The 26,710-nt window shown below is 49.9% G+C and overlaps 1 protein-coding gene across 2 annotated transcripts in view; it reads right to left on the bottom strand.

Annotated features, from left to right (window-relative positions):
• The window catches only part of UBE2M (ubiquitin conjugating enzyme E2 M), a 503,284-nt gene that overhangs the window by 194,656 nt on the left and 281,918 nt on the right, over window positions 1-26,710 (bottom strand). For both annotated transcript variants that reach the window (XM_069639034.1, XM_069639026.1), the window contains exon 4: window positions 3,315-3,418. In XM_069639034.1, the coding sequence (XP_069495135.1) occupies window positions 3,315-3,418 (104 nt within the window). The remainder of the gene's footprint in view (window positions 1-3,314; window positions 3,419-26,710) is intronic.

The raw sequence follows: 26,710 nt of genomic DNA, 5'->3' as shown, positions 1-26,710 counted from the left end.
GTGGGCAGAGAAAATCTCAAGAAGAACCTTACAAACAAGAAATGGCGAAAAAGACTACCAGCCATTTTGACACAATTGGCACCCAGGGGTGCAATACTGCAGCTGAGGATTCAGCCTGTGGTAAAAAAAAAAAAAAAACACAATGGTAGGAACAATAAGCCACTGCCACCAGCCATTAATTGTAGTAAGGGTAACAAAAATGTTACATGAGAAAGTAGACAAAAGTGGATACTACGTATCCCCCCTCTGCCCCCCCCCCTCCAGCACTCCATGGAGGATAGGGTGTGCTGGGTCTACAAAGACAAAAAGGTAAGTAAAGTCAATTTCACTTTACTACTCTTGGAAACAATAGTTTATCCAAGAGAAGTTATTTAAACCTTAACAGAAATCCAAAGGACTTCTATGTGACACTGCACTGAGGGTGCTGTGTGTCACCATACAAAATGATGCCTATGGAGTTTTTCAGACTCCAAAACCAAAAGAAACAGTGTTCAAATTAAAGAAAAATACATTACAGTGAGAAAAAAGTCCCACTCACTCCAGGATTAAAATTAAAAGTCCAGCAAAAGAGCTGGGTGTCTCTAAGGTAGGAGGGAATTAACACAGAAATGAGAATTCTCTTTAAGAGCAGTGGCACACTTCTGCTGCGTTCCAGCCTTGCAGCTTGCTGCCGCTGAAACTGACCTTGGAGCAGGTTGGGAGGTGAGGCATTTCGGTGTGGAGTCTGGAGCCTTAAACTTCTTCTCCAGCCTACCTTTAACCGCCAGCTCTCTAATAGGATGCTTCAGAGTACAGAGGCCCTCCTGCCAAACGTGTTCTAGAATGGGTATGGAAAACACTGCCTTCCTGTTTTTACCCAGGTGGATGAAGAGGAAACAATCTTTCTTTTTCTCATCTGGAAACAGACCAAACTCCTGGCATCTCTTAGTCATCGTGGAGTGAAACGCCCCAATGTCATCTGCAGGCAAAGGTTGAGCCGGGCTACCCTGCGCATCTTGGTCAGGATCTGTGTCCCACGTGTGGTCTCTGCGTGGAGACAAGGAGGTAGAACTTTTATCCCTCGGACTAGTGTCCAGGTCTGTATAAATCAATTCCCCCTCTTCTTACTCTCATACGTGGACTCAATGTACAGGAGGGTGGATGTCTACGAGGTGTATGAATCCTAGGGAGTATGCCCTGGTCTCTACAGGAATGGGTTGGATCCTGTTGATGTTGTGGGGTAACTTCATGTTCTACGTAAGGCTGAATTGTCCGAGCAGAAGCCTGGCATCAAGCTGTACCAAAAGAGACCACAGTGTTTTAATCACCTAAAGGGAAAGCAGGGAATGTGGGCTTATAAGGGGGTATTGTGGATGCATACCGCATTTTCCAGAAGGTGTTGATGGCAGAGTAGGTGTCTGAAACATTAGAGGAGTCTTCCTCTTTAGATGGTCCTTGACTAGGAGGATCTTAAGTTAAAGACACCTGGACATTCCTCTGGCGGAGGCTCAAAATCTGATGTAATGTCATGCTGCAAAATTACTCTAGGGCAGATATTCCCAGGGGAGCCTGGTCGTGCTTCATCATGGCTCCAGTTGTGGTTTTCAAAATACCCTTCGGGGACAATATATTCTTCTGTCAATAATTCCAAAATCTCAGTCGTAGTGGTGGTGGTCGGCTGGCGCGTAGGCTTGTCTGTCGACTATTTCTTTTTGGTAATCAACGAGGTGGTCGAAGTAGTTGTCGACGAGAGATGAGCCGCAGACCCTGACATTGTGGATGGTGCAGTCGTCGGAGTAGACGGACAACGTTTTGGCTGTCGACAGTCGAGGATGATCTTTGAGATTCCGACAACTAGTCGTGTTTCTTTCAATGACGACGCCAAGGGGGTTTTCATAGCTGATTTGGCTCTGTGCTTGTCCGTCGACAGGAGATCTCCTGGACGGGTTAATGGATTTTGAAGATGGGTGGGATCCTTTCTCCCTCGGTTTCTCCGATGGTGTTTTCGTCAACAGACCCTTGTAAGAGGGTTTAGACCTGGTATGTGACCCTTCACCACTAGCTGGTGGCTTCTTTTCAAGGAAAGTGTGTTTGGCCTTATCGTGCCCAGAGGACGATTTTGACTCACCTGTGTCTTGTTTTTTCCAAGCGCTTCAGATCTGGACCTCTGTCTTGACAGTGACCTCTTGCCAGAGGGAGGGTTTGCTCCCCCAATCAGTGACGAGCCAACCTTGAATGCCGGATAGGCTCCTTCATTGAGCCAGCAGTTTAAGCAATGGTTCCTGGTCTTAAGGGTTTCTTTGCGAGAAACCCTGGCAGATGTCACAGGCATCAGCGGAATGGTTCGGGGAGAGGCAGTAAAGACATTCCTTGTGTCTGTCCCCCTCATACACATTTTGTAGGTAGCAAGTGTCGCACAGCCTAAGTAAGGAATTCTTATGTCCTGAAGCTTCCATGGTTAGAACGCAAACCGACTTTGGTTGCTCCAGATGGTAGAATTTGGAGATAATTTAATTTTCTAAGAAATTGAATTTTCTCTGAGGAGAGAAACCTGAGGAATCCCAACAGCTCAGAAGACGGCTGAAATCTGAGAGGAAGCTGCTGGGGCAGAGCTATACACTACACATCCCATTGGTGGGACCAAAAGCACCCACAATGATATTGATGGGACACTAAAGGGATCAAGTTTTTCCATAGGAAAATGACTAAGTCAAAGTAACCAGGGATTCCCAGCCTGAGAAAGGGGAATATTCACAGCATGTGAATTCATGAAAGATCCAATGCTGGAGAATGGCCGTAACAAACACCACACAGTCAAAACCTGCCAATCCCAGACTGGCCTTTACAAGCGCTGCAACAGTGTCAGACCCTGCTACTGCAGATCATGTATTACAACTTGAGCTAATGCACACACTGCCAGTCCCTGAGAACACGAGAGAACTCAGTAGCCATGCTCTGGATGGATTTTAATTGTGCCAGTATGGGGTATTTGATAAAGTCAAAACAAATATAAATGGAGAACCTGAAAAGAGAATGAACATCTAGACAAGGAGTTGGCAACCTTGGGCAAATTACCCCACCCCCATCATCCTCTAGCCAAAATGGTCAATGGTGATAAACCAAGTGAGACATAGCCCAAAGCATGTCAAGAACAGGTAGTTGAAGATCTCAGACCTAGACTAAAACAAGTTTCATTTTTCTAAAAATCAGAATTGGGAGAAAGAGGAGCCCAGTTAGGAAAAGGAATGAACAAGAACACAAGTTACAGAAAATGTACTACTTTCACATAAAATATTGTGCGCTTTGAAACCGGAACCTAAAACAGAGTTCAGTACCTAAGTATATTTAGGCAGACGTTGCCTTCCAGGTCTATGTTTGGGTGATACACCATCGTTTCACATTTCACCTTTGGGGGGTCATGAGGATAGCCTTGTCCAACCTGCAAGTAAAAATACAAAATGTTAATTTGAATAATTTACAGGCGACTGTGTTAAAGAAACAGGCAGAGAGGGCACCGCAAAACAGAAATGTGCATGTATGGGTGTCAGGCGACTCTAAAAAGGGATTTATGGATGACAATCTGGCAGTTATACAGCCATGTAAAACTAGAGGAGGGAAAAAAGCACATCCAGTTGAGAGGGTTTTTCAGGTTTGGCCTAACAAGGTATACACTAAAGTCAATGGTGGAGCGGCAGAGCTGTAAGGCTTAGACTCTAGAGGTAGGCTTGGTGCAGAGTACAATTAGCATTGACAATGATTGGTAAGGAGCCCATACATGTAAGTACACAATGGTATTTATCGACAGGTTGTAATGATGCTAAAAAACAAACATAAATACATAGTTTGACAAACCATATGGGTTACAAACCTCTTTGGGGCGCTTACATCCTGTACCTTTTCCTCCATACTCCTGTGAAGTCCAGAGGAAAAGTGACATGGCCGGAGCCTGTTGCCAATCGAGTTTCTGATTCTTGAAAATATCCTTGCGCAGAAGTGCGTTAATGCTCTGCTAGAGTCCCTCGCATTCCCCACCCAAACATCAGTCCCTTAATGAACAGATGATAACGGACCACTGCTCAGCACATGCAATATGGTGTGCCTTTATCTTATCATGTCTTTGCCCAATAGATTTAAGTATTGTGTGGGTGTGTGTTGGGCAGAAAACTGTGCAGTTCCCTTAGGGAACGCTGCAAAAGATTTAAGACTACAGGTGTTGGCAGTAAACCCACTTGGTAGCAGTCTGTACCACCCAGATTTACCTGGTAGCTGTGGCTGAGCAGTCAGACTTCTCTCAAGAAGAGTTAGGCAGTATGCAAAGTATACACAATAGGCATTCAGACACACCAATACAAGCAAACACTGACCAGAGCTTTGGTATCAAAGTATATAATTATTTATTTAAAAAACACACTGTTTGAAACACTCCAGCACTCTTATTGTAAAATATTCTAAACGCAGTTACTATTGTAATATATACACCCCTTTTTCCTTATCAGATAAGTCACAGTAAAACACCACTTATTTTCATGCATAGGTGAGCGCTTAACTAGATGGCACTCCAATAAGTTTGTGAGAAAGGGAGGGGAAAAAGACAGAATATGGAAAGGTACACCATTCTAAGATTCAGGAACAATTAGCAAGGCAGAAGAGCAAAAGTCACTGGTGAGCCAATGTCCAAAGGCTGGGCCCACTCTTAGAGAGAGCAGAGCACAAATGCGCCCAAGATCACACAGTTACACTAGGCTTTGAAAGTCTTGCAGAGGGTTCAAAAAGAGTTTAGAGAGGCTTTAGGAAAGTTTAGCCAGGGTGTCCCAGGCTAACCCAGGGGCTAAATCTACCCCGTACAGTCGGTAGCAAGGGAAGCCGGGCGGGACACAGTACCTTAAGTGGGAAGGATCCTCCAGTTGTTCCTGGCAGTGGGTGTGGGTGCAAGTCGCGTCGTCGTCCAGGGGAAGAGAAGATCTCGACTTGGAGGAAAGATGAAGGTCGTTGCACTACCAGGGAAGTAGACAGCCGCAGAGTTTTCCGGTTAAAGGTGGTACCTTTGTTTGCGGTCGTGGTAAAACGTGGTATCCCGGTTGCCGGGGTGCTTGGCACAGGCAAGGCGGCCACGAGGTACGTCGGGAAGGCGAAAAGACTGAAACTGGTTATCCCCACCAGTCAAAGGAAGAAGACTCTCCGGCGGGAAATCTCCTCTGTCGTTGGGAAAAGTGGTGAGACGGTCCAGCAGGGCTCCACCGGTGGTGGTGTCGTGGCAGGTCGGCTCAGCTTCTCCCTCGTCGGATTCTTAGGTCCTGTGGCGACTTCTGAAGTTCCAGTCCCCAAAGCCCTGCTTTTATGCAGAAAACCCCCATTCACTCAGCCTAGCTGTCACTCAAACATGCTAAGTGGTGAGCCATCAGGACGGAGTGCGACTTGAGTTGCCTAGGCAACTCAGTCCAGGGTGCCTAAATTCCCCTCCACCCCTCCCAGACAGAGTGGCACCACTTTGGAGGGCTTCTGTGGAGAAGCCCGCCAAAAAGTGGAACCAAGGGCTCGGCTTGGGTTGGAGTCACAGACGAGAACACAAACGCCATTTTAGAATCAAGTTTTGGCAAAAAATACCAACCGGAGAATTAAATAAACCGGTGGTATGTTCGAGGCTACCGTAAATAATTAAATAAAGGTAGTAGCCTAAAACAATGGGAAATCCCATAGGAAAATATTCGCGGTTGAATATAAAATGTAGTATCCACTGCCACCAGCCAAAACTCAATCAGGGGGGACGGAGACGTGCCCCCTCGACTAACAGACCCCAGGGCAATTGAATTGCCCCAGCCAGTACGTCCACAATATGATGGTTTGTACTGGTTCTGTTCAGAATTTAAGACTAGTAAAGTCAATGGTGACTTTACATGCCCTGGGAGACAGTAGTCAGTCCCAGGGTATGGAGTCTATACTGGGGGGGGGTCACTATGACACCCCTGTGTCACTGCACTGAGGGTGCTGTGTAACATCACAAAAACACGAAGCCCTATGGAGTAAAAGACCCCATAGCCCATTAAACACATCTAGATTCAAAGAAACACACTCAACTCATGCCCAAAAGTGAGGGTAAAGAGTCTCACTCTTGGCAGGAGAAAAAAATAAACCCCAAAAATCCAGCAAAGCTGCTGGGGGACTCACTAGGTTAGGAAATTCAGCCTAATTCAGCCTATTCTCCCTATCGGTGTGTCCCTATCCACACAGCATAAGTTGCGTCAGCCTAGGAGTCTCTCACGTGACATCTCTGCAAAGGCGTAACTCGCTCTCAGGCTGGTCTCAAAGTGTAGCGCAGCGTGAGATGGCCTTCCGAACATCACCTTTACAGGAAACATGCAACAGGCATGAAGCAAGGCAAGCAAAAAAGTGTTTCGATCTAGGTTGTAACAGTGCTCTCCCAAGAGTGGATTAACAAAGGACTGCCCACATAGAAGCACCTCTGCCATTAACCCGCTTCTACGCACTATTTCTGAGCGGGTGGCAGGGGTTCCCCCACAGCCTCCATTTGTGATTCACAATCACATTCTCACCACTCATCAGGCCCGCCTTCACGACTCCACCCCCCACCCCCTTTACCAGCACTCACTTGTAGACAAATCGGTTATTGGTGCAGGAGCCGTCAGTCGTGGCTCATTTTCTATAGGACATCTCATACAGGGAATAGCTTAAAGGGTCTCCAAGTGAATTGGGGGAGCAGTGGGGTTGGAGGACCCTATCCCCATCAACAAACACTACCAGACAAGGGACTTGTGTGAATTCCCACTGCAGTGCCTTACCAAGCCACTAGGCCTGAAAGAATGAAAACCGTAACTGCAACTCTCCCACCACAACAATCCTTTCACTGGCGCATTGCTAAGCCACCGGACAGGAGGGAGGGGCCGACACCCGGATACCTGAATCCAATCAGGGCCTCTTGCAGCCACCTGGCCAGGTGGGGCGATTGCCCTGCCAATGAAACTACAAGCAATGCAATCCATGGGAGGGGAATATGCACCTCTAAAGACTGTTATATAAACCAAGCACCCATCTACGAGGCCAGAGTCAAGGTCGCTCAGTACCATCTGAAAGCTAGAAATGTCAAGAGAGTTCAAAGGGTATTTAGAATCCCCAAACCAACCTCCCCCACCCCCAACAACCACCTTTCTCCCAAGGTGAAGACTGGGTCCTCACCCATGCACCTACCACAGAGCCCCATGTACTTCAAAACGCACCCCGAGTCTCATAAGAGGCAATCACATTCACATTTGTTCTGCTGAATAGGCCAGATGATGCTAATGGACCCCCAAGGAGGAGCCTCTTATGCACGATTTCCATAGTTTGACAGAGCCTAGTATCGGTTCCTTTACAACTGTTGGGTAAGATTTTCATAGAAGAACAAGTTACTTACCAACTGGTAATGTTTTCGATTGGATGTTCCTCCAACGTATTCCACATCTTTGACACGCTTGACTGCAAATAGCCTTGCGGAAACGTAAACTGCAAATGCATAGGACATTCTCCAGAGGGGTAGGCTTGGAGGGCGATGTGGAATACGTTGGAGGAACATCCAATCGAAAGAACGTTATCAGTTGGTAAGTAACTTTCTTAGAATGGATTGTGTCCAACGTATTCCACATCTTTGACAGACTCCCAAAGCAGTACCAGAAAATGGAGGAGGGAGAAGAATTGAGATTACCCAATCAGATGGCAGAATAAAGAACCGCCTTACCAAAGGCCAACTCTTGACCATGTAGTGCATCAATGGAGTCATGTTTAACAAAGGTGTGGATAGAAGCCCATGTGGCTGCATCACAGATATTCCAAATAGGAATTCCCCTATGCAGGGCTGTGGAAGTAGCCATGCCCCTAGTGGAATCAGCATGCAACCCTTCAGGAGGGTCCTTGCCCGCCAAACGGTAACACTCAGTAATGGTGAGGATAATCCACCTGGACAAGGTCTGTTTTGTAACAGCCTGGCCCAATCAGTGACCAACATACCCCACAAAGAGTTGATCGTCCACTCTGACCCTGGACATCCTAGAAAGATAAAAGCGCAGAGCTCTCCTAGGGTCCAACCTATGTTATGTTATTTTGCATTTGTGTAGCGCCTTATGTACCATTGGTATGATCTCAAGGCGCTGGTAAGTTGAACGCCCTAAGGAACCGCAGTTCAAGTCAGTTGAGACAGTCGTAAAGTGCGTGGGCACACCAGGTATGTGTGCAGCCAGTGTGGTTGAAGGATAGCTGCTTTTTAGCGGTAGGTGTGGTGCTGAGGAGAACAGTTGACTGCGTTCAGTCTGGAGGGTTGACAGTTATGGCTGCGATAGGCCTGAGGAGACGCCTAAGCTAGCTGGTGTGTGCTAGCTAGCTGTGTTTTATTAGGATGATGGGTGGTTTGATGGATCATGTTAGTATGAGAACACCTTTACTGAATGTGTCATAGTACTGCTGTGTTCTAGTTGAATGGTGGTGTATAGGAGAGAGTAAGCGTAGTAGTGTGATATTGTGGTAATCAATGAAATGTATGCAATCAGGCACCATCTACCTACTAAATGTAACTTTTAATACAGTGACGCTATTAGGGTACATTCAATGTTGTAGGTGATACTATCTTAATTCAACTCTAATACAGTGACTAATAGGGGATGCTTCTAGGTTGAACTTTAACACAGTGACGCTATTGGCGCACACTCAATGATGTTGGGAATACAGTCTAGGTTCAACATTGGGAAGGAGGGGCAAGAGCGACTCCTATGGAGTCACTCCTCTTCCTTAACAGGATGAGGAGGAGGATAGAAAGAAGGAAGAACCACTTTCTGGTTCAAATGAAATTCAGACACTACCTTAGGTAGAAAGGATGGACGTACCCTCAGTACAACCCTATCCTTGTGGAACACAGTAAAGGGCGGTTTAGATGAAAGTGCCTGCAATTCACTCACTCTGCGAGCGGAAGTAACCGCAACCAAGAACACCGTCTTGAAAGACCAACTCAAAGGACAAGAGTGCAAAGGCTCAAACAGAGCACCCATGAGGCTAAAAACCAATTTCAGATCCCAAACTGGCACCTTGAAAGGGGACGGTGGAAACACATTGAGGGCTTTCAGAAATTGGGAAATCAAAAGGAATCTTAAAGTAAGAACATTCTTCAGGCGAGCGCTTGAAGATAGACAGCGCTGCCAGGCAATGTTTAATGGTGCCCACTTGAAGGCCCCTGTGGGCCAAAGAAAGCAAGAAACCCAAAACCATGGGAAGGGAACACTGAAAAGGATCAACATTTTGTCCTATGCAGCAGCTGCAAAACTTACGCCAATGGTACAGGGATTTTGTTGCTGGCCGCAAGCAACACCTCCATCACGTCATTCAGGAGATCCCAATCATAACTCATCCTTTCAGATACCAGGCCTGAAGGATGAGGTCCTGACCTCTGGATGGAGAACCCGACGAGCGGGAGAAAACACACACACACACACAGATCCCCTCGGTAGGGAAGACAGCGTGGAGGGCTGAGGGGCATTTCTAGAAGGTCCGGGTACCTCGCTCGCCTGGCCCAATCTGGAGCAACGAGGATCATGTGGGATCCGAAACTCCATAACCTCCTTAACACTTGAGGAATGACAGGGACTGGAGGAAACGTGTACAGCAGTGGGAATGACCAATCCACTACGAATGAGTCTCCTAAGGCTCCCCTCGGAGGAAATTCCCTTGAGCAGAATCTCTCGCACTTCCCGTTGGCACTGGTGGTGAAGAGACCCACTTGTGGGGTTCCCAAAAGGGTGAAGATCTCCAGAAGGACTTCCTGAGCCAACTCCCACTCGTGAGAGATCGTGCTCTGCCTGCTCAGAGCATCCGCCGCCACATTGTCCTCTCCGGCCAAATGAACTGCAGAGAGTGAAATTCCCTGCTGGATTGCCCAGAACCAGAGCTGCATTGCCTCTCTGCACAACGGGAGTGACCCTACCCCCCCCCCGCTTATTTGTTGAGGTAATGCATGGCCACTGTGTTGTCCGTCATGATCAGGACAGTCTTCCTCCGCACAGACGGCAGAAAAGCCTTCACAGCCAGCCCGATGGCCCTCAGCTGTAACAGGTTGATGTGGAGTTTTGACTCTGATGCAGATCAACGACCAATGGCAGTCAAGTCCCCGGCATGAGCTCCCCATCCTGCAAGGGAAGCGTCCATCACTACAGTCACTTCTAGCCATGGTTGCCAAAACGACTCCCCCTTCATTAGGTTACCCTCGTTGGCCCACCACAAAATATCCTGGGAGACCGAGAGTGGGATCTGAACAGGACCCGACAACTTGCCCGAGAACTGCGACCACTGCATCTTGAGAACCCATTACAGGGATCTCATCCGCAGCCTGACCTGGCACCAGAAAAATGCAGGATGCCATGGGACCGAGCAACCTTAAGAATTCGAAAGCCGGGAGACTCTGGGCATGTTGAAACTTGTCCACCATCTGCACAATGTGATGAGCCCTTACCTTGGGAGGCTATCACTTCCAAGGACGTATCCAACACAGCCCTGATGTACTGGAGCTGCTGGGAAGGTGTCAGATGCGACTTCTTGAAATTGAGGGGGAAGCCCAGCCTGTGGAGGGAGCGGCAGGTGAGACGGAGGTGATCCACTGCTTGCTTGGGAGAATGCGCACGGATCAGCCAGTTGTCCAGGTAGGGGTAGACGTGTACCCCCCTCGCCTGAGATACGCTGCCACCACCACCATTAGCTTGGTGAAGACCCTCAGGGCGGTGGTCAATCCGAATGGCAGGACCTGAAACTGAAAGTGCGAGTCGGCCGCCGCAAACCTCTGGTACTTTCATGTGCCGATTCATCCCAAGCACAGAAAGTAAGCATCCTTTAGGTCCAGAGACACCAACCAATCCTGAAGTTGAAGGGCCTGGGGGACTTGAGAAAGATTGACCATCTTGAACTTGTCCTTCCTGAGAAGTTTGTTTAACCAACGCAAGTCCAAGATGGGTCTCAATCCCCGGTCTTTCTTTGAATCAAAAAATATGGGGAATTCCATACCTTGTTCCACTCTGCTACAGGAACCAGTTCTATAGCGCCTTTCTCTAGCAGGGTCAAGATTTCCTGCACAAGGAGCGGATCTGGAAGCTTCAAAGAGATTCCCCGGTGGATTGTCGTGAGGCCACTTTAGGAAGGGAAGGCAGTAGCCATGGGCTGTGGTATCCAGAACACACGCATCCGAAGTAATAGCTCGCCATTCTTCGAGATGCTGAGACAGTCTGCCCCCAACCAGCGAACCATGGGACATGGCCTCATGACTGTTTTGGAGCTGCTGTGGCAGCGCCTGAAGGCAAAGAGGCAGCTGCCTCAGCAGCTTTGGAACCTCCATTTCCCCCCCGACCACCACGGGTACTTTTACGTTGAACCCCTTTGACTAGCGGCTCTTCTCGCTCTACCAAAGTAGGAGTAGTAACGCCTCTCCTCCACTGCTGTCCCCCAGGACGTAAAGGCGGAGGTTGGCGCAGAGCTGCGCTTAAAGATTTCTCTGTAGCTTTTGAGGTCTGCAACCACTCAAGGCTCTTGTCAGCCTTGCTGGCAAACAAATACGTGCCGTCAAAGGGCATGTTCAAAAGATGGGCTTGCACATGGGGGGCAAAACCAGACTTCAGCAACCATGCAAATCTGCGTAGAACGGTGCTCGCAGCCATGGATCGGCTAACACGGTCGGCTGTGTCCAAACTCAACTGAAGGGATTCACACATGGCATCCTTGCCAAATTGCACGAGAGCAAGGAACCCATCCCTTTCTTCCCCCTCGGAAATATGGTCAGTCGCTAGAGAAACAATTCCACAGAGTGTGTGAAAATCTTGCTAAGCCACAGGTGGAGTTGGCAGATTTTAGCACCATAACACCCCGCAGAAAACACCTTGCGTGTCTCAACCGTCGAAACATTTGTCGTCCCTATCCGGAGGGATGGTAGAGTGCACCGCCTGCCTCGAGGTGGCCGTAGATGCCTGAACCACCAAACTCTCGGGAGTGGGGTGAGACGAAAGTTAGCTGGGGTCGCTACTGGAAGGGTGGCATTTCTTGGCTAACGATTTGTTAACAGCCAGAAGAGATTCTGGTGACTGTCAAGCAGACGCCACAATTTTCTGCAAGGTCAGATGAACAGGGACCTTGATCCAAGATGTCCACGAGATCATCCTGTAAAAAATCTTCAGGGCTGGACCAGCCCAGAAACTCTGTGACCCTAGCCATGAGCCTCCTGTAGGACGACTCCGCATGAGCCCAAGGCTCCGGACTGCCAAATTCCACTTCCGGAGAAGTGTCCAAACCACTGGCATCATGAAGAGTTTGCCTCAACTCTTCCAACTGACTGTCCCCAGAAAAGACAGGAGCCACATCGAGCTCAACAGGGTCCAGATCGAAGTCTGACCTCTCCTCCTCCTCATAAAAGTCATCCAGAGGGAGGTAAAAAACCTTGCCTCGGGACAGAAGAGGGTCTAGAGTCCCCCACAGGCCTCACAGACCTAGAAGTAGCCTTCCTTGGAGAATCCCCAGTATCTGGGATCTCCATTGGCAAATTTCACCCAAAAAGCCGCAAAGGCTTCGACGTCAAAAACGGCGCAGAGGGCTAGCCTGAAGGCAAAGCTTTGACGGCAGTATCCGACGGACACAGTGCCGACAGTCGGCGCCAACCTCGAGCCCTTACCAGGTTTCTGTGGTCTCCCTGGAGACGAGGACTGAGACCTATAAGCACATCTCTTGAGACTATCCTGAGACTTGTCTGAATGGGACCTTGAAGGTTGCCATTGAGAGTCGTGTAGAGGACCCGAGCCGGAAGGCGTGCGAGCCACAGTAAGAGACCATTCCTTCCCGGCTTCATCCGAAGGCGCAGACGGAACTGTGCCCTGCGATTGAAAAATCACTAACATCTGCTCTCTAAAGGCAGCCCATTCCTCCGGAGTCGAGGACTTTGTTGGACAAGCCACTTTCCTTGCAGCTCCATCCTCCGATAACGGGGAAGGCGACCTGTGACGGCACTTCCTAGAATGCCGAGACAAGGAGGATGAACGGTGGGAACTACTCCGGGACCAAGAACCCCGGGACTCCTCCCGACGCAGAGAATCACCCCTCGAGTAGTCAGTGGACATCCCCTTGGACTTATTATGGGACTTACCGGGTTTAGAACCCCTACCTACCTGAAGCTTTCCCTTACGCTCCCGAAAGGCCTTAGCAGTCAGCGACTGGCATTTGGAGCAGTCATCAGTGTCGTGACTCTCGCCCAAGCACCAAACACAAATGCGATGCGGGTAGGTAATCGACATTTTCAACTTGCAGTCCCGGCAAGTCTTGAAGCTGGGACCATGGAGTCAGAAGGGTCGAAGACGACATTCACAAGGAATACACGAGGCGTGCAGAGTCTCCAAAGCAAACACGTTTGCAGAAAAAACGAAACTGAAGCTACGGGCGCCGTGCGTCCTATTTATAACATCCGATGACGTCGCCCTCCACGGGAGGCCTAAGAGGGACATCGGCCCGACGCCATCAATGCAGGAGGCTCTTTGCTGAAAAAGTTTCCGAACTACACAGCTGTGGACATTACATGTCAAAGATGTGGAATACGTTGTTGGACACAATCCATTCAAAATGTTAAATCTTCCTGACCTGGGTCAAACCCCTGAGCTTTTTTACTTTACTAGTGGGCTATTGTTCCTTAATACCTCCGAGTGGGAACCTTTTTCCACACACTCAGAATCTTTTACTCTTTATGGGTGTCACGTTTTAAACTCTCCATAGTGTTTTCTTAAAGTTATCCTCTTGAACAACTTATTGGCAGTAAGTGCCTGTTGCTGGGTTGCCCTAAGGGAGCCCCTTTTAACTTTCATTTGCAAACCTTGAATGTACAACAGTTCCCATGGGTAGAAAGGATCTTTGGATCCCTTTTACATTTTATTCTGTGAAGCAAGCACACCCCACCTTATGTGGAGGGCTGGGGAGCTACAATGTATCCCCTTTCACATTATAACTAACAATTCTGTTACAGGGACAAGCTTACCTTCAATGGCTGGTGGCAGTGATACCTTGTATTAATTTGGTGCACCTTCACCACAGGCTTTGTTCACAGCTTTAGTAAAAGGCACCCAGTCTTCTTTTTTGACCATTTTAGCATGTCTTGTCCTTTCTTGTTCCTTCCCCCGACATCCAGGGCGGGAAATTCCTTTGTGTGATTTATCTTTGGGAGTCCCCGGGACTCCCCGCCCCCAGGCTCCAGTCTGTCTGTGAAGGCAGGAAGCGAGTGAGGAGTCCAAAACTCCACAGCTCTGTTTTCCTCCTTGCCTGAATGGGGACAAATACCAGCGGGGGGCTGGCTGTCCCGATTGGAAAACAAGACCGCCCCTGGTTGTAAAATGCAGGGAGAGAATGCAGAGATTGTGCTGTTGTTCCTGATAAAACACTGCGTACCTGGAAGCTGAAGACAAGTCAACCAGTCGAACCAAAGATGATGATTAAGGAAAAGCGACAAATGATTTCCAGCGCCTGCAGAGCCTGCTGTGTAACCGGAGCTTGCTGTAGCCCTTCCTTTTAACCGACCTGGGGACTCCGAAAACGACTCTGACCCAGAGCCTGGTGAGACCCACTAGACTCTAGAAAACCTGCATTTTGAGCCATCCTGTGCGTTGATGCGACATTGCGTTGCTGCAATACCCCAATACCCTGGACCTCGAGCCATTGTGTGGTGCACAGTCTTTCGAATTCCGAATCTCCCCGAAACTTCGTGGGCATCCTGGTGCATTTCCAGAGACACAAATCAAGTCTGAAAAGCCACAGAGTGCTGGACCTTTGTAACGACGAAAATTCAACCGCGATTTCCTGTCTTCTGTGCTCCTTGAAAAGGCGCAAAATCCGCAGAACTGCATTCAGCCGCAAGGAAAACCTTGCCTAGAGACTTCTTCATTGATCCTTGCTGCACAGTCCTTCCAAGGTCCTGTTTTCAGTCACAAGGAGTCGACTAACTGGGTTTTTGGCTGCAGATCCTGAAGTCCTCCTGCTGCAAAAATCTTCAATGCTGGAGGTACTGTGGTGGCTTGGGTGTCTAAGTCTTAGGATTTCTGCATAGCTGTGGAGTGTTTTCTATGATTGCGCGGTCTCTCTTCCAGTGCACCCAGTCCCATTGCTAGAATCCAGTTAGGATGTCTTCTGCGAAGCCCCTGCACCCTCCTCTTCAAGTACTCACCTGTTTGCCCAGTCTTCCTAAGGAACTTTGACTTTTGCTACTAAAGAACCTATTCTGACACCGTCTGTTGGTCACTAGTCCCTAGTGACCCCCCCCCCCCCCCCAATCCCTTTCTGCCACTGAGAACGCTCAGGCTCCAAGAACCAGGTAAAGACTTAAGGGATTGGGCCTTTTGCTTAGAAAAGAAAATTAAGTTTTTAAAAGTAACTGAAACTAAGAGTGAACAGTTACAAACGTTCTTACTTTGAATGTGTGATGCACTATTCTCAAAAGTATAGTTAACATCTTAGAAACTGTTTTGCCATTCTAATAGAAAGTAGATGTGAAGGTAGATTACTCACAAGTGATTAGGTTGTGCCTCTTCCAAAAAGTAATGCGTTTTCACAAGATTATTCCTGCACGATAATTGTATGAGTGTCCCCCATTCTAGGTCTTGCTTCCCGTGACTTGCTGCTAGCCTGTCCAGAATAAGTCTGTTAAATTGTTGACTACCTAGAATAACAGTCATTCAGTAAAATGCAACATTGGGTTTTGCTGTCCCTGTGCTGTTTAGATAGACACAAGAAGAGTCTGTGGTTCGAACTGTCCTCCAATAAGTCATACATAACACTTGGATAGCTGGGAAAGATCTAACCTGGACTCCATTATGAGATTAAAAAAAGGATATGGGGGAGGCCACCAGGGGGCGCAAAGGCGATGGTAGCCGGCGTTCTGAGCTCCCACATTAAAGTGATCTGCGCCGCCCCCCCACCCTCCTCACAAGAGGAGAAAAGATAACAGGAACGAGTGCAGGTACTCCCGCTGACCAAACAGGTTCAATCCCTGGCTCTGGGACCCCCCCCCCCCCAACACACAAAGGGCAGAACCAGATACAACTGAGGAGCGGCGTGGCGAGGTGGAGCCTCCTCGCAGCGGTCCCGGGAGGCAGATGGACAGCAAAACATTAGGCTCAAGGGGTACCCTACACCCCACACTTGGGGTCCTGCAGCTGTGGTGGGCCTTTCCTCCCCACCCCCCAATCAACTGGGGGGGGGGGGTGGGGGTGATGACAGCGCATAGCAACTGAGTCCCCCCAAAGAGACAGCAGAGGGAGACTGCGTCCCGTCAGGGGCTTTGCAGGGAAAGCGGCTCCATGCAGCAGAGGAGAGGCAAGGTGTAGCCAGAGTAGCTCACACCCCGGACTCTGCGGGATTGGAGGATCCTACACTACGCATGAAGTGCCCAGCGGGGGGTTAGGGGACCGGGGAGACGGGGTCCTGGAGCAGGTGGAGCAACGTAAGGAGGCTGAGCAGGTGAGGGGGCTTGGAACACCAGAGGAGCTCCAAAGGAGGTGTTTCAGAAGGCTCTACTGTTGAGGAGACAGGTCACCAGACGCGGTGGAACAATGGAGACTGGTCCACCTCCCTGGGACACGAGGAACGGGGTGAGTAAGAACTGTAGGAGGCCCTGGACTGTCGACAATAGATGTGGGATGCTCCACCCCCCCCCTACCCCCCGCTAGAAGCGTGTGTTGAGGTATCAGGCCGGCTCTGAGAGGTGTGGACCCCTGATCTCGGGGCATGTGCCCGCCTCTCCGGCCAAGGACTACAGAAACATCCCCCCCGGCGGGAGGGAAACAGGAAGGTGAAAGCCAAGAGGTGTTACTGATATCCAGCACCTGTGGGCCAGGGAGGAGACTCCCCCACGGCAGATGAGTACGAGACGGTGGGTGGAGGTGCATGGAAGCAAGGATGCAGTTGGCTGCCTATAAATATACTTCTAGGGGTCCGGGAGACATCACAGCCCAGAATGGCCACTGCTCCAGAGGAATCCGCAGCAATGAAGAAGGATGTTGCCGCTTTAATGGAGGAAATACGTAATATGCCAGCGGACATTGGGAGCAGGGTCGACAGGATCACTCGACGTATCGATAAGATGGATGAGAGACTCGAGGCAGTTGAGCACAACCAATCTTCTCTTGATACCATGGAGACGGAAATGGACATGAGGTTTACGGAGATGGAGGTAGGAAGGGGAGGTCAGAATGAAGATGGATGACTTGGAGAACCGGGAGAGCCGTAATAACCTTAGACTCTTTGGCATTCCAGATCGAGAGGGGGAAACCGCACTTCACCTGAAGAGAGCATTGTGGTCTTCGAGGACAATACCATTGATGAAGCGAAGATTGAGAGGATCCATCATGCGCGTGGGACTGCAGGGGCACCAAAGCCCCCCCCGTCCCTCCCAAGTCAATCCTCACCAAGTTCCATAATTATGCAGACAAAGTGAACATTCTTGAAAACGCAAGGTTGAGAGGTCCGGTCACGTATGGCACACCCAGAGTGGTGATCTTTCAGGACCTGTCCTCCCGGACCTTAAACAGGAAGAGAATGAGCTCCCTTAACCAAATGGCTGAATGAGTAAGGGGAAATATTCAGGTGGGGGTTCCCCTTCTACATCTCTTTTGAACTGGACGGCCAGAAATACAGGCTGACGACGGAAAACAAAGTCCAGAGAGTCACAGGGGAGCTACTCGGATGCGTCAGAGAATCAGGGAGACAACGAGGCAAACAACCGGCAGTGGTGGATAAAGGGTCCGAGGCGAAGATGGATGCCGGGCTCCAGGAAATACAGGAAGCTGAACACGTCACCCATGGCCGACACCTGACCCGTGGAGTGCATCTGACTAGGCTATGAGACCAGGACGTCTCACATCAGGACTTGATAGGGTGATATATGATCAAGTCTGGGGGAAATGGGATTTGGAAGAGATAAACGGGGGGCGGCTCGAAGTATACTAGGTTAGATGTGTACGGGACCGGAAGGGAGATGGTTCCAACTGGTGGTCCGACTTTTCTCTGGTGAAGTTAACCAGGGGGATTCGGGCGCCGAGGAGGGCTATAAAGAGGGTAGGGGGGGTTAATTCAGTAGGAGGTAGGACAAGGATCTTCTCAAATAAGTTTTTACCGGTTGTTGGGAGTTGGAGTTATAAGCATGGTCTGCACATAGCACCTAAAGGTGAGAGGATGAGAGGGAAGGGAAGATGGATGTAGTTCAGGGAGACAAGGGATAGGGGCTCCTACGGGTGGTGACGTTGAATGTTAAAGGGATGAATTCGCCCACAAAGCTGTCTCTGGTGGCGAGGGAATTTCGTAGAGCTGGGTTTGATGTGCCATTACTTCAGGAGACTAAATACGCCAGAGGGGAAGAAAGGAGGGTTCTGGGTAGGGCAGGAATATTGGGGGTCTGGCCCTCTTAGGAAAGCGGGAGTTATCATAACTGCTAAAGGTCTAAGGATGGAGGTCACAAAGGTCTGGGCAGATGAGGAAGTTAGGGCACTCCTGATCTTTGGGACCATAAAAAAAGGTGTTCACATTTGCGACAATCTAGTGCCCAAACGAGGGGCAACAGATACCTCCTGAAGACGCTCCCAAAGATAATGGTTGAAGCCACAGTCCATATAATTCTGGGCGGGGGCGATTTAAATACGTGGGCTGATTTTAGGAATGATGGACACACCCGGGAGGGAGGGATTGAAGACAGGCCTCGGCCTGTGCATGGGAGCTCTTGGAAATGCTGGAGGTCTATGGGCTGCGGGACATCTGGTGGCACCTAAACCCAGAGGACGGACGGGATACCTTTTATTTAGCCCCACATGGCACCATTTTTATGAGAATCGATTGCATCTATATATCAAGGGGTCTATGAGACGAAGCAATGAGTTTGGAGATATTTCCGATTTCGTGGTCGGACCATGACTTGGTCTTGGTGGATATGAATTAGCAAGGGATGGTACCTAGGGGGGGGGGAAAGACCCCGTATTCTATGAGGAACTGTCCACTGAGATTGTGGAATATTTCAAAGCGAAACAACACAGGGGAGGTTTCTAGGAGAACTGTGTGGTATGCGGGGAAGGAGACATGGAGATGTTTTCTGATTAGGGAGGGGGCCCGGGAAAAAAGAGCAGAGATTAATTGAAAATAAACTACGGGCCGAGATCGTCCCATCTAGACAGGTGGGCTAGTCATGCCGGGGAGGGAAGAAAGGGTCTTGGAGGCAAACGGGAAAAAATAGGGAAGAATGGAGACTCCTTGGGGAAGGTCAGGTAATTAGGGAACTGCAGTTCCGGAAACAAAAGTTCTATGACAAGGCCGATGCATTACTAGCAGCGAGACTCCAGGGACAGCGAGCCGACTGTTGGGTTCAGGCCATAGGTGGGTTTGCGTCATTTTATGAGGACCTTTATAAAAACAGACGTCTATCCAGACTCTCGGGGGTGGGGGGGATGCAGAACTACTGGAAGCACCAATAACGGCTTATGAAATCAGGGCGGTTTCAAGCGTCCCCACTGGGAAGGCCCTGTGGGAGGATGGTTCTCTGCAGGCTTCTATAAATTCTTTCTTGCCTCCCATATCCAGTTTATAGTTGAGCTGTTTAATGATATCCTGGAGACTGGGGATGCCCCCGAATCCTTCTCTCAAGCAATAACAGTCATATTAAAGGAAGGTAGGAACCCCCAAAAATGCAGGTCATACCGCCCATTATCACTCCTAAATATTGATGCCAAAATGTATACATTGGTTCTGGCAGTAAGACTAGAGACACATGCCTCAATTGATTCACACGGACCAAGTGGGCTTTATAAGTGGACGTTCGGGGGAGGGGGGCCGGATACAGGGACATTTCGGAAAACCCTGCATTTGATTTGTGGAGAAAAAGGACATGGGAAGGGCGGGAGGGATAGAGTACTTCTATCGGTGGGTGCTGAAAAAGCATTCGACAGGGATGAGTGGGGCTTTCTCGAGGAGGTCTTTGGTAAAGTGGGTCTGGGTCCAAGGTTCAGGTGCGGCATTATGGCAGTCTACATGTCCCCCTCGGCTTGCGTGGCAGTCAATGGAGGCTTTTCCCAATGGTTTGATTTGAGCAGGGGTAGAGCGATTCAAGGTGGGGGGGGGGGTGTAATAAAGTTTGCAAAATAAGCAGATTACATGCTCCTGCACTTGAGGGAACCCCATAACCTCCATCCCAGGGTAATATCGCTGATTGATGAATACGGGGAACTCTCAGGGCTCAAGATCAACAGATCGAAATCAATACTGCTGGATGGGACGGGAACATGGGAAGGTTCACTCCCCTAGGGTTAGTGGTTAGCCAGGACACATTAAGGTACTTGGGAATTAATCTCACGAGGGTCCTGGAAGACCTACTCCAGGCCAACTTCCCCACATTATTAGACGGATTTCGGGCGAATCTCGAGAGATGGGGTAAACTCACCATTTTATGGCTCGGATGCCTGACAGCCCTTAAAATGGTATGTTTACTGAGATTCCTCTGCACATTTCAGATGCTTCCTATTTGTGCCCCTGATGCATTCTTCTGAGAAATAAAAATTCCTCTGGCAGGGGAAAAAGTGGAGAATATCCTTCGACGTCCTTACCCTACCGGAGGACAGGGGAGGGGAGGGACGGGACGGGGCTTCCAATATGAAGCTGTATTACAAAGCCTCTCAGCTTCGGGTCCTAGTCCCAGTCCTCAGAATGCAGCAGAAGTACCAATGGGTGGGTTTGGACAATCTTCATCTGCCCTGAGCCACAGTTGGGGAATGGCTGTGTGTCACTAGAAACAGGCTCCCACGCAGGATTCGTTACCACCTAATCCTGGGAACAATATGGGATCTCTGGAGACTTGGCATGGAAATGTGGTGGGGGTGACAACCTAGCCCTCCCTGTTGAACCACCTGTGAGCACTATTTTAAAAAAAAAAAAAAAGGACGAAATCCCGAATCCGGGGAGATTTCAGGCATGGTTTGGCAGGTCTTGAGAGAGTGGTCAAATAAGGAAGAATGGCACATTTATGTCCATAGAAAAACTTGAGGGGGAGCTGGGCATGGGTAAAGTCTGTCTTCTCTCATCTTCCATTAAAAGGGGTGCTTATGAGCAGAAAATGGAGGAGAGCAGATAGAGGGATCTTGCTCCTTTCGAGCAACTCCTAGACAAGATAATGTACACGAAGGGCCTGATTTTGGTCATGTATAGAGAACTGGTGATTGCAAGGAAGGGGTTAACTGAAAGGCTGAGACGAAAGAGGGGAAAATGATGTGGGGAAGGAGATACCCCGCATTGTGGCAGACCTTCTGTAGAGGGGCCCTCTCAGGCATCTATTTCCAGCCAATATAAGCTCCATGTCATTAAGCTCCTACATAGATGGCAATATGACCGCAATAGGCTTTTTAAGATGTTTCAGAATACAAGCCCAGATTGCTGGCGCCAGTGAGGGGCAAGGGCCGACTACTAGCATATGTGTTGGGGATGTCCATGGGTAGAGATGTTTAGGGACAAAGTGCTGGGCTGGATAAAGGAAATTGATGGGGTACAACGCATTAAAACACCATTCCCGACCCTGTTCGGGTCGGGGAAAATGACAGGGATCTGGAAAGATTGGCCCAGGTAAGAGGGAATACGTTAATGTGGCACTGAATATATGTACTATAGAAAGGATTACGGCAGCACTTAACGGGAGGTCAGCATCTCATGATTATATGGGGGGGGGATGGATTTCATGGCCAAGCCTCTAAATAATTAAAGCAATGGGGGCTTGGAAAAAAGGGTAAGAGAATTTTTTATGTTCAATGGAAGTAGATGGATGGGAGTCCCCCAGGGGAGCTCTCGATAAATGGGAATACGGCCCGAGAATTATGAAAGGCACAGGAGGTGGCTAAGGACCATGGGGGCAATTTTAGACTAAATATCTACCCCACGTGTCACAACCAAAGGACTTCTTGTTCATGTTTCTGTATATTGAGAAGATTCAGGTACTGTGGGGAGGGCAGGGGCAGGGGGGAGAGGGGGAAAGAGGGTTTTTCTTTGTTGATGTGTTCACAATGTAAGCAGTTTTTGAATTGCGAAAACCCAAAATATTTTTTTTTTAAAGTATATGGGTTTTACTTACCTTGAGTTAGCTGTGTGCCATCCAAACAACAAGTTACTCTCTTACCTGGTAAAGTTCTTTCGATGGGATGGTCCGACGACATAGCTGTGCTGCTTCGGAAAATCTTTCTGCGTCCTGCGTCAATGATGTTGATACGCCGCCCTCGAGGACCTTCTGACGGCCGACGTCACTGGATGTTATAAGTAGGACGCACGACGCCCGTAGCCTCAGTTGTAGTTTTTTCCCAAAACGTGTGGCACCAGTCTTCTGCCAGTCTGACCACACAAAGCCTTGCGGAAACGTAAGCTGCAATCGCATAAGAAATTCTGTAGAGGGGCAGGCTGGGAGGGTGCGATGTGGAACACGTCGTCGGACCATCCCATCAAAAGAACGTTACCAGGTAAGAGAGTAACTTGTTCTTCGAGGGGATTGGGTCCTCCAACGTATTCCATATCTATGACAGACTCACAAAGCAGTACCAATGCAAGGAGGTGGGAAAAAGAATTTAGAAAACAGAAATTTAGAATGCCCAATCAAATTGCGGAGTAAAGGACTGCCTTGCCAAAGGCCAGATCCTGCCCACGGATGGAATCGAGGCAGTAGTGACGTACAAAAGTATGTACCGAAGCCCAGGTGGATGCAACACAGATGTTACGAATAGGAACACCCCTCTGTAGGGCAGTAGAGGCAGCCATACCCCTGGTAGAATGGGCCCGTAAGCCAACCGGTGGGTCCTTACCCGCCAAGCGGTAACATTCAGATAGCCAAAATAATCCAGCGAGACAGTCTGTTTCGTCACAGCTGGTCCCAAACGCTTGCCAGCGTAACCAATGAAGAGTTGATCGTCCTCTCTGACCCGGGACATGCGTGAAATATAAAAGCTTATCGATCTCCTAGGATCAAGCCTATCGAGCCTCTCCTCTTCCTTACCAGGATGTGGAGGAGGATAAAACGCCAGAAGAACAACCTTCTGGCCTAAATGAAATTCCGACACCACCCTCGGAAGAAAGGAAGGACGAACTCCAAGGACAACCCTGTCCTTATGAAACAGTGAAGGGTGGCTTAACTGAAAGTGCCTGTAACTCATGCACTCTGCGAGCGGAAGTGACCGCAACCAAAAATACAGTTTTAAGAGTTAACAGTCTCAAAGGGCATGAATGCAAAGGCTCAAACGGAGCACCCATCAGAAACTTGATAACAAGGATCAAATCCCAACCGGGCACCTGGAAAGGTGACGGAGGGAACACATTAGTGAGCCCTTTCAGAAACTGAGAAATTAAAGGAATTTTAAAATAGGAACACTCTTCAGACGAGCGCTTAAATATGGACAGCGCCGCCAGGTAACCTTTAATGGTACCCACTTGAAGGCCCCTGTGGGCCAAAGAAACCGAAAAAGACAGAACCATGGGAATGTCACATGCAAAAGGATCCACATTCTTAACCCTGCACCAGTCGCAGAACTTACGGCAACGGTACAGGGACTTTTTTGCGACCGTCAGCAACACCCATCACATCTTCAGGGAGGTCCCAATCCTTATACCTCAACCTTTCAGAAACCAAGCGTGAAGGTTGAGGGATCCGACCTCTGGATGGAGAACCTGACCCCACTCCCGTGAGAGCAGATCGTCTCGGTAGGAAAGACGTGGAGGACAGATGGACAAGTCGAGAAGGTCCGGGTACCACGTCCTCCGGGCCCACACCAGAGAAATGAGGATCATCCGGGAACCGAACCTCCGTAACCTCTGCAGCACTTGCAGGATGACGGGGACTGGAGGAAACACGTACAGCAGTGGGAATGACCACTCCACCACGAACACGTCTCCTAAGGCTCCTTTTGGAGGAAATTCCCGCGAGCAGAACCTCTCGCACTTCCGGTTGACACTGGAGGCGAAGAGATCCACTTGAGGGGTCCCCCAAAGGGCGAAGATCTCCAGGAGAATCTCCTGAGCCAACTTCCACTCGTGAGAGATCGCGCTCTGCCTGCTCAGAGCATCCGCCATCTCGTTTACGTCTCTGGCCAGATGAACTGCAGAGATCGAAACTTCCTGCTGGATTGCCCAGTCCAGAGCTGCATCACCTCCCTGCACAGAGGAAGTGACCCTGCCCCCCCCTTTTTGTTGAGGCAGTGCATGGCCAATGTCCGTCAGGATCAGGACATTCTTCCCCTCGCACAGTCGGCAGAAAAGCCTTCAGGACTAGCCTGACGGCCCTCAGCTCCAACAGATTGTTATGGAGTCTGGACTCCGGAGACCAACGACCGCTGACTGTCAACTCGTCGTCATGAGCTCCCCATCCCGTGAGGGATGAGTGTCATGATCGTCACCTCCGGCCAGGGTAGCCAAAATGGAGCCCCCTTCATCAGATCTTCTTCGACGGCCCACCAAAGAAGGTCCTAGGCGACCGAGGACGGCACCTGAACAGGGTCCAACAGCCTGCCGGAGGACAGACCACTGAAGCTTGAGTGCCCATTGCAAAGATCTCATCCGCAACCTGGCCTCCGGCACCACAAGAATGCAGGATGCCATGAGCCCGAGCAATCTCAAGAACTCGAACGTTGGGAGACTCTGGGCAAGCTGAAACTTGTGCACCATCTGCTGAATGTGATGAGTCCTCACCTGGGGAGGAAAACACTGCCCCAGGGACGTGTCGAGCACTGCTCCGATGTACTGGAGCCTGTGAATTGGTGTCAAATGGGACTTCAAGTTGAGGGAGAAGCCCAGCTTGTGAAGGGAGTGGCAGGTGACTGACAGATGATCCAGGACTTGCTCGGGAGATCGCGCCCTGATCAACCAATCGTCCAGGTAGTGGTAGACGTGAAACCCCCCCCCTTTCCTGAGGTGCGCTGCCACCACTACCATGAGCTTGGTGAAAACCCTTGGGGCGGAGGTCAATCCGAATGGCAGGACCAGAAACTGAAAGTGTGAGTCGCCAACCGCGAACCTCAGGTACTTCTTGTGCTTTGGATGTATCGGCACATGAAAATAAGCGTCCTTGAGGTCGAGAGACACCAACCAGTCCTGAAGTTGAAGGGCCTGGAGGACTTGAGAGTAACCATCTTGAACTTGTCCTTCCTGAGGAGTTTGTTCAAACCGCGCATGTCCATGATGGGTCTCAATCCCCCGTCTTTCTTGGAAATCAAAAAATAAGGGGAATACCATCCCTTGTTCCTCTCCGCTACAGGCACCAGTTCTATGGTGCCTTTCTCCAGCAGGTATTGAATTTCCTGCGCAAGGAGCGGATCCGGACTCTTCAAAGAGAGATTCCCCGGTGGATTGCCTTGAGACCTCTGCCGGAAAGGAAGACCGTAGCCGTGGGTTATGATCTCCAGAACCCACGCATCTGAAGTAATGGCGCAAGATGCTGCGCCAGCCTTCCCCCAATCGGCGAACCATAGGACATGGCCTCATGACTGAGCTGAAGCGGCTGCGGCGTTGCCGGAGGGCAAAGAGGCAACAGCCCGAGCAGCCTTGGCACCTCGAGTACCTTGTTTTCCACCTCTGGCAGTCCTACGGTGGCCCCTTTGACTGGCAGCTCCTCTCGCTTTACCAAAGGATGAGTAAAAACGAAAGGAACCTCCCCTCCATTGCTGTCCCCTAGGATGAAAAGGCGGAGGTTGTCGAACTGCAGCGCCCAACGACTTCGCTGCAGCTTTTGAGGTCTGCAACCTCTCAAGGATCTCGTCAGCCCTGCTGCCAAAAAGATGTTCCCCGTCAAAGGGCATGTTGAGGAGCCGGGCCTGCACATCAGGAGCAAACCCCGACTTCCGCAACCACGCAAACCAGCGTATCACGGTGCTCGCCGCCATGGACCGGCTGCGGCAATCTGCCATGTCCAAACCCGACTGAACGGCCTCACACATGGCATCCTTGCCATCCTGAACCATGGCAAGGAAACCATCCCGTTCATCCCGTCCCCTTCGGAAATATGTTCAGCCGCTAAGGAAACAGTTCCACAGAGAGTGCGTGAAACGTGACAAGGCACATACGGAGTTGGCCGCCTGAAGCGTCATACCCCCTGAAGAAAACACTTTCTTCGCCCAGCTGTCAAAACGCTTGTCGTCCCTATCAGGAGGGATGGTAGGATACAACGCCTGCTTTGCCGGGGCCGTAGCTGCCTGCAATTCCAAACTCTCCGGAGTGGGGTGCTTGGACAAGTAGCAGGGATCGCTACTGGCTGGGCGGTATTTTCGCGGCAAACACTTGCCCACTGCCGGGAGACTCTCCGGAGCAGTCCAAGCCGCTGCCACCCTCCTCTGTATACCCATATGAAACAGCAGTACCGGGTCAGTTGGTGGACCAAGGTCGAGGATATCCGTAAGGTCATCCTGAAGAAACACCCAGGAGCCGACCACCCCAAGTACTCGGTGACCCTTGACATAAGGCTCCGGTACGAGGAGTCGGCATGAGTGCCAGGCTAAAGCCTAGAAAACTCCACCTCCGGAGAGGTGTCCAGTCCACTAGCATCGTGCAGGTACTGCCTCAGGTCCTCAAATTGGCTATGGCCCGAGAGAATCTCGTCTGGCACCCTATTAGGAACCATGCCATCAGAGCCCTCATCCACCTCTGAAATAAACTCAAGATGGCGGTAAGAAGGCACAGAATGTGAACCAAAGCCATGCTT

This window comes from Ambystoma mexicanum, chromosome 1q (assembly GCF_040938575.1).
Source record: "Ambystoma mexicanum isolate Mex_15411 chromosome 1q, UKY_AmexF1_1, whole genome shotgun sequence".
NCBI classification, from domain to species: Eukaryota; Metazoa; Chordata; class Amphibia; order Caudata; family Ambystomatidae; genus Ambystoma; species Ambystoma mexicanum.
This window is presented reverse-complemented; position numbering and strand designations above follow the sequence as displayed.